Genomic DNA, 8,275 nt, shown 5'->3' with positions numbered 1-8,275 from the left:
TCTCTCCTCTTATAATCTCTCTTCTCTACTTGTTCTATATGAAACATACCCTTAATGAATTAGAATAACAATCATATTGGTTTAGTTGTTGCAAAACTGTTATATCAAATGTTTTTTTTACATACAATATGAGTGATTTTTAACCTCCAAACAAATAATAAAAAGTACATAGGAATGAATATGAAGAAGAAAAACTTAAGATATGTGATTAAATATTAAGATAAGACCATCATTGTGATAATAAAAATGAACATATGCTTCATCTCTCAATCAGTTCTAATGATTATCACAATTTCATAATCACCAGTTTTTTCAACATTAATAACAAATAGCATTAAGCATACATTTACACCTTTAATGCTTGATCTTATTCACTATTCGGCCCACAGATATATATGTGCCTTGTATTCCAATCAATGTAGCAATGATAAGAATTCCCTTAATGATCATCATCTCTAACTCAAATTTGTTACGCACTTTATTCATCTTCAAATAGCACACACAAGGGAACAACAATGAGATTGCCACACTCAAAAAAGCACCAATGAATGCCATAATGTATGCAAAAAAGGGAATGTATAATGCCACAAGCACACTGCTAGCAACAACGGTTGTTCTCACTAAGATGCTAATAGGTCTACTCATGCATACATTCCATTTCTCCTCGATAGCAATTGTTATGGGGCTAATTTCAATAGCATACTTTGTGAAAGGATTGATTACGGTGGAATAGATTGCTATTTTTGTGCTTATTGTATTTTTAGGTAAATTTAATGTGATTTGAGACTTTAAATTATCTCCAAACATCATGTAGCCTAGAACGGCAATTGTTCCATAGATAATAGTGCTTATCACAAAGCAAACCAACACAACCTGCAATTACAAAAATGTCATATCTATAAGAAAAATCAAGAACAACTTCTAAGAAATACATAAATGATTAAAGAAACTAAATTGTTAGATAACCTACCATTTTAAAGTGTGTTTAAATGAGACAATTGAGAAAATTGAAAAAATCAAATAATCCTTTGAGTGATGTTGGCCAATTTCTACCTTTTATTTAAAAAATTTGGGCCCTATAAATACATTTTTTTGGTTGTTTGAGAGAGAATTAATCCATCCTAGTCAATTTTCATCACTAGTTCAATTATTTTTATAATTTAAGGACTAGAGTGGACTTGATCCTTGTGGTGAGTCATCAGGGAAACAACCAAATTATTCAAGAGCAATCACACAAGTGAAAGAGATACTACATATTCATTCAAAATTTCAAGGCAGTAAGTATATGATTTATCGCTCTTATAAATTGTTCAAACTCTACCTTTTTAAGCAATGTAAGACTTCAAACTCACACTTAAGTCACAATAATATCCCTCTTAAGTGTGAGTCCATTCACTTATATGCTCTCCCTCCAACAAAAACTCTTTCATCCACATATACTTGTACCCGTCCACACACGCATCTATTGTCACTGACACCCTCACCATATCACTGTAATGTCATCAAGACACGCCTCCTGACCATCACCTTGTCAGGAAGAATTTCAATACTAGGATTTGATCTCTGTGTTAAACAATCAACTCTGATACCACTATAGGTTCGTGAGGGGGCATTCCTAATGTGTCAAGAGAAACCATATAAGTGAAAGAGACACCACATATTTACTCAAACCTAAGAAAATTAGATATATGAATCATGTCTCTTACAAAGTGATTAACCTATACTTTCTCACACAATGTCAGACTTTTAACTTACACTTGAATCGCAACAATTTTTTCTCAACAAAAATATTTTATTACAGTTTGTAATTTTTAAAAGGACAAAATTACAAACTCTTTCATACAATTGCAATTTTTAGAAAGAGAAAACTGCAAACCCTCCTAACTTTAACTTCGGAATGAAAAATTGCAAATCCTCTCAACTTCACTTTTTGCACGGGAAAATTGCAAACCCTCCTAACTATCAATTTTGCACGGAAAAATTGAAAATCCTCTCAACTAAAATTTTATATGAAAAAATTATCCAAACCACATTGCACCCACAAGACTAGAGTTGTTGTGTTGAAGAAAATTCAAACTAACTCTCTATATTTATTCTAACATTTTACTTTTTTTTCTTCCTACTGTTCAATGTGGGACTTGGATGAATACCCACTTGGATCTAACACCTTGTTTGACACTCTATGGTATGGATTATTTGTAAATTCTAGAATGGTCTTATCTTCTTTGCCACATTGGTGAAGGCGGTGAACGGGGTAGGTACTAAAATACCTGAATCCGCGCTCATAACCGCTTATATTAGTGGGTAATTGCTTGTGTCCATCCCTTTATCTGTTTTGCATATTTCGATCCTCGTTGTGGGAAATTTTTGTAAGTACCCAATGAAAAATGGGTATAATTTTCATAGCTAGTTTTGTCCATGATGTTTTGATGTGTTGGTTACTCTTTTAACTAAAATGTCATAACAAGAACACATAAATTACCTTGGAAAATTGTTTTCTGTCCCTCATGGAAGTGCATATTGTAGGCATCAACGAATGAGCACTAAAACAAAAAGCAAAAATGCTCATAGAAGTAGACAATCCAGTCCAATGTATGACATGACCTCTTTCATGAAATCCCACACCATCCACTTCACCAACCCACAGAACACAAGCAATCAAAATAACAGAAGTAAGCACCCCACCAACAGAAATATAGGCCAAAGCTCCCAAGTTTCTCAACCATGTTGTTGGTAGTATTGCCAAAGCAGTGAGAAAAACAAAACCACTTTTCCCACCAATTCTTAGGCCAAACACTGTGAATCTCATGTTTGGGAAAAGCTTCTCCAAATTGTCTGCTTCTAGAATAAGAAGCTCCACACATATTAAAAATGCCTCTAAATATATGAAAATACCTATCACTGCTCTTCCTTTGTAGCCAAATGTAACCTCACCTAAATCAGCATAGGATTTAATTCCTGGGTTTGCATTCATACACCGATCCAAAAGTAAAGCTGTGTAGCAACCAGGGGTGGCCCTGAGCACGGGCTCGTGGGGCGGGAGCCCAGGGCCCCATAATTTTAGGGGCACCAAAATTTTTTTTACCCCTAATATAAAAATACTTGCTAGAATTTTATATATGAAAAATACTGAATAACAAAATTATAGGGGCACTACCATGTCAAAATTAATAAAAGAATGTAATTTCCCATAAATAAAATATAAAGCAGAATAAAATCAATTAATTCCCCTAAAATAAAATAAATTAATATTATGATGAAAATCCCCTAAAAACAACACTATGATGAAAATCCGTCTCAACTCACGCAACTGAATCTTGAGTTTGCTGAAGAGTCTTTCCGAAATAACTATTTCTTATATATTATAGATCAAACAATTGATTCACTTGATAGAAGATTTGAGCAGTATAGCACATATGAAAATATTTTTGAATTTTTGTTTAGTATTGAAAGGCTTATATCATTATCTGGTAGGGACTTGAAAGCATGTTGTAAACATCGTGAAACTTGTTTAAAACATGACGATTCTCTTGATCTTGATGGTGGAATTTTGTTTGAAGAATTTAAAGTTATTAGAAAAGTTTTAACAATTGAATCAAAATCAAGCTATATGATATTGAGTTCTTTAAATACTTTTAATTGTTTTCCTAATGCACGCATAACTTATAGAATAATATTGACTATTCCTATCAGTGTTACATCTGTTGAAATAAGTTTTTCTGAATTAAAATTATTAAAATCTTATTTGTGATCTACTATGTCACAAGATAGATTAAATAGTCTTGCGTTGATTTCAATTGAAAATAATTTTTTGAAGAACCTTGAGTATGAGCAAATTATTAATGATTTTGTAATAAAAAATACTAAGAGGACGATATTTAAATAATTTTAAAGGTTGGGTAAACTTTTTTATAGAAAAAAAGATCGGATCAAAAAGAAGAATAATAAGTCTCTTTATAGTGATTTATGTTTTGATGTAGTATAAACATTGATTCAAAGATCCATACTTGTATTTATTTTGCACAATCTCAAATGAAAATGTGTTTTTATCCAATTATTTCTTTTATCCTTATGTATTTATTATTAAATTTTTTTTTATGACACCACTCTTTTAATTCGCCCAGGGCACCAAAATTCAAAGGACCGGCCCTGGTAGCAACATATCATCCCAAACATAATCAGCAGCAAAAAACTCAACCATCCTCCTTGATAAACTGCATATGACGTTGACAGTATTCCAATACCTATTAAGGTATTGAGTACATTGAAACAAGTTTTGAAAAAATTGGTTCCTCCATTTTGTTGGTTTGCATTTGAAACTTGGACTTGGTTTTCACTCTCCAATTCCATATTCTCTCACTTTTTTGACCCCTATATTCTGGATTCTAATATTCTGTTCTAACAAAATGACACAACATTGTTAACAAAAAGACAGACAGTGTCACAGTGACTTTTGGTCGACTCGAATAGGTGATTATTGTTATGAATAATAAATAGTTCTTTCCAAAAAAAAAAGCTTTTGGTGAACTTGATTAGATTATTATCTTCATAATTAATTATAGTAAATAGTTTATTTCAAAAAATGAGATGATAGTGTCATGGATCGACTTAAGAGGTGAGCATTGTATCTTTTTCTTTTTAATTGATATAACTAAATGTGGGTGTCACAATAGGTCAATTTTCTTGTAGAGTATTTTGTATTTGTAGGTCCATGTTAACAAAGATTAAAAACTTTTATAAAAGTAAGGAAGAAAATGAATTAACTTAGTACAAATTAAATTATTTATCATTATCACATATAAGATGATTTTTAGAATAATTATGAGTAACAAAATAGAAAATAGAAATGCAAATTAATTGATCGAAATATGTTTATATTGTTTGGCCAAGTGAGAAGCTTTTATTCTCTTTTAATTTTAGTGTACTAATATTTTGGTGTTACAAGTCATATATATATATATATATATATATATATATATATATATATATATATATATATATATATATATATATATATATATATATATATATATATATATATATATATATATATAGTACAAAGCCCAAATCCAACCTGATCAAGGGAAAGACTCCAGTGAGCTCCCACTCGCGCAGGCATGCATCTGCCGACGGCCGAGTAGGAGCCACTTTTGGCCAAGTCTAGCGGACCCACAAACCTCATAAGGAGATCAGTGGCCCAAGCGAGACCTTCTTTAAGGCCTCGGGCAGGCGCGTCACCTAAACACCTTCGTCTGCCCGTCTTCTTCGAGGACCCTCCTCCTTGTAGAGTTCCTTCACCTTCAACCCTCCGAATCATACGGAGTCAATGCGCTTCCGAGAAGACCGTGTCTCCCTAATACTTCGGAGTAGTTAACCAAGGATGGAGACCATGTGTTGATCTCCACTACACACGTAGATCTTGGCAGTCTTCATCTTGAGCTTGGGCATCTTGTCCAATATGGAGATCTTGGTCCAGCGTTGGGGACTATAAATACTCTCTTTCACTAGAGGATCAGGTATTCATTCACTATCACTCTTATTCTGGTACTTGCGCTCCTTTGCTCTCTTTCTTACTTTGGCATCGGAGTATCTTACAGGTACACCCTCATTTACAGAAAGTCCAGTAGCTTGAAGGTCATTGACAATTCATTCTGATCAGGTATAATCATTAAGCATGGCAACAAAATTTGTATTTGTGGGTACTCACCCGAACCCGCCTCGAAGTTGACGGAGAAAACCCACTTTGACTGGGTTTGAGTTTTCCCCGATTACAAAAGGGGACGGATCGAGGAATTGGGACACTAGTACCCACTCCGAACCCGCCCCGTTTATTTCATTATGTATATTATTATTTATTTTCGATAATTTAGAATATTAATATGTGGCAAATGTTTTGATATTTTGATTAGTATTTATTATTTAAAATATTTTAAATGTATGTATGAAAATTTTTTAAATTGTTTTGAAATTCTTGTAGGTCAGATTTCAGATGTCATACGACATGTTAAGATATCTGATCTAACATTTAGCGCAGCAAGATATAAACATAGCAGACTGGAAAACAATAAACAACACAGGTAATTGTTGACCCAGTTCGGTGAAAAACACACCTACTCTGGGGGAATAAAAGGCCAGGAAGAAGATCCACTATTAGTAGTACTATTTTATATAAACAACCTCCGGTTTACAGATAAGAAACCTCTGGTTTACCTAGTCACTACCCAATGCAATCTTTATCTTAGAACCCCATCTAAGACATGAGAACCTCTGCTTACTCCCAACCACCGCAATGGTGTTGTATAATTTCCAAACCCAGGAACTGTATCAACGACTTAGCACTCTCCTTCTATTGATTACATTCTTCATACTACTATCTTGAAGTTACTTAAAAGCTTCCTTCAAGAACACTAAACCTCTTACCTATAGGCTTCGAGGTTCACATGGTAACCTTCCCACAACCCGAGAGGTTTACCTTGACAAACCCTAATGATTACATCTTGAATATACTTGGTTGTCTTATTTTTCTAGGTTACAATGCTTCTATTTATAACTTATTCCCAACTGGATTTGGGCCTTCAATCACAGCTTATTTGCTGTTACAATATAGAAGTAACTTCTGCTACAATCAAGGTTTTCAATCCAATCTTTCTAAATTATCTCCAATTATAGAAAGTCTTTATTCTTCAATTTTCTTCTACATTCTTCTTGACCTTTTATTCTACGCCAATTAAGATTTGCATAATATTATTCTGAATATTCTGCATCTGTTTAAAGTAAACCGAATCTTCTTGAATCCAACGCAGCAGGGGCAATGTCGAATGCAACAAGTCTCGACATCTTCTAAGACACGTTGTTCCTGATGTTGAATAACTTCAACCCAACAAGTTCCATCATCCTCTGTACCTGTTCTTATATAGACATACTATATTCCATTCTTGTAGCTAGTATTTGTTTTACAAAAAATAATGCCAACCCTAAAATTACAGAACTTACAATCCCCCATTTGGCATATTTTTGGCTAAAACAAATAAAAACACCTATATTTAAAACCCAAGGGAATACAGAAATAGCCCAACCAACAGTAGTCCTCGGTAACTACTGTATAACGCAACATGGAGATCTTCTTCAGAGTTTTATATTGTCGAAACATCTTGTCCGACATCTTGAACAGCATTTTGAATCAGCTCCATTTGCTCCAGATCTTGAAGACCAAGGAACAGCAACCTCGGGATTGTTAAATAGAAACTGCTGAAGTCATTTGGTGTACATGAGGAAGAAGATGTACAGTTCTCCCCCTTAATCGAAGAACTACCTGCATGATATGTGATACTGGGTACACAAATGGTGTAACTCAAATCACAAGTCACGACAATTCTTCATAACTCAGAACACAAGTCACAAACAGACACCAGACAGTCTTAAGATAGAACATTCTTTTCGACATGTTTGGATATCAGATGTTAGTATAGACTCCTGTCTGAGCATCTGAGCAAATCCTTTACCAATATCCCCCTTTTTGGCCAAAAATTGACAATTAAGGCCATCACAAAACCAAACCCAAGAACAGCTTACCCAGACCCGTGTGAACCTCATAGAGATTAGCACTTTCTCACACTGTGAACCGATGAATAACAGAAGGCTCTATAAATAGGGTGATAACAGACTTAGGAAATAAAGATCCTTGAAAATATGACAAATTGATTGGTCAAAGAAAGCGTTATTTAAGGAGAAAACCACCACAAACCAAAGTGTACCATCCAAAATCTTTGAATGCTTTTAAAAACGTTGGACTGTTTCTTCTGAGTAGATAGAACATACACGTGCGTAGTCAAACCAAAATATTCCAATTCCAAGATTGCCTGTGGACCAATACTTCTGGAAGAACCAATTTCCTAAGATAGCACATGCATAGTGTCATAACACAATTTTTTTCCCAGAGTTTTTTATTATTTCTCAAATCATAATCTGAATCATGTTCTTTACGTCATCTGCACTTAAAATAAAATGGATTTTCTTATTAATCATTTGCACTTTGAGAGACATTATTTCACTCTTTAACATATCACATTTCTCAATAGTAATTGAATAAGTCTTTTACATTTAAGTCATCTTAATCATATTTACATCTTTTTCACCTTTTAAATTCATTTTTTTTATTTTTAGTTAATTACTAATTAAATATGATTTTTTTACTAATAATTAAATGTTAAATTCGATTATTAATTAAGATTGGTATTTAATTAGTAACTAAGTTTGTTTTGAATAGTGTTCTGAT

General features: G+C 33.3%; 1 protein-coding gene across 1 annotated transcript; it reads right to left on the bottom strand.

Annotated features, from left to right (window-relative positions):
* Positions 1 to 354: 354 nt before the first annotated feature.
* Positions 355 to 2,974, bottom strand: LOC131648662 (amino acid transporter AVT1I-like). The gene is made up of 2 exons (XM_058918398.1): positions 2,483 to 2,974; positions 355 to 873 (listed from the first exon to the last, which is right to left on the bottom strand). Exons 1-2 carry the CDS (start codon positions 2,972 to 2,974, stop codon positions 355 to 357), a joined length of 1,011 nt encoding a protein of 336 aa, XP_058774381.1.
* Positions 2,975 to 8,275: the final 5,301 nt, after the last annotated feature.

Source organism: Vicia villosa, linkage group LG2 (assembly GCF_029867415.1).
Source record: "Vicia villosa cultivar HV-30 ecotype Madison, WI linkage group LG2, Vvil1.0, whole genome shotgun sequence".
Taxonomy (NCBI): Eukaryota; Viridiplantae; Streptophyta; class Magnoliopsida; order Fabales; family Fabaceae; genus Vicia; species Vicia villosa.
The sequence above is the reverse complement of the archived record's forward strand: the minus strand, read 5'-3'. Positions and strand labels throughout refer to the sequence as shown.

Excerpts from the sequence above, each read along its gene's own strand:
- LOC131648662 (XM_058918398.1), bottom strand. The coding sequence starts at position 2,974 with ATGAATGCAAACCCAGGAATTAAATCCTATGCTGATTTAGGTGAGGTT. Across the intron at positions 874-2,482 it reads ACAGAAAACAATTTTCCAAG|GTTGTGTTGGTTTGCTTTGT; the intron begins GTAATTTATGTG and ends TTGTAATTGCAG.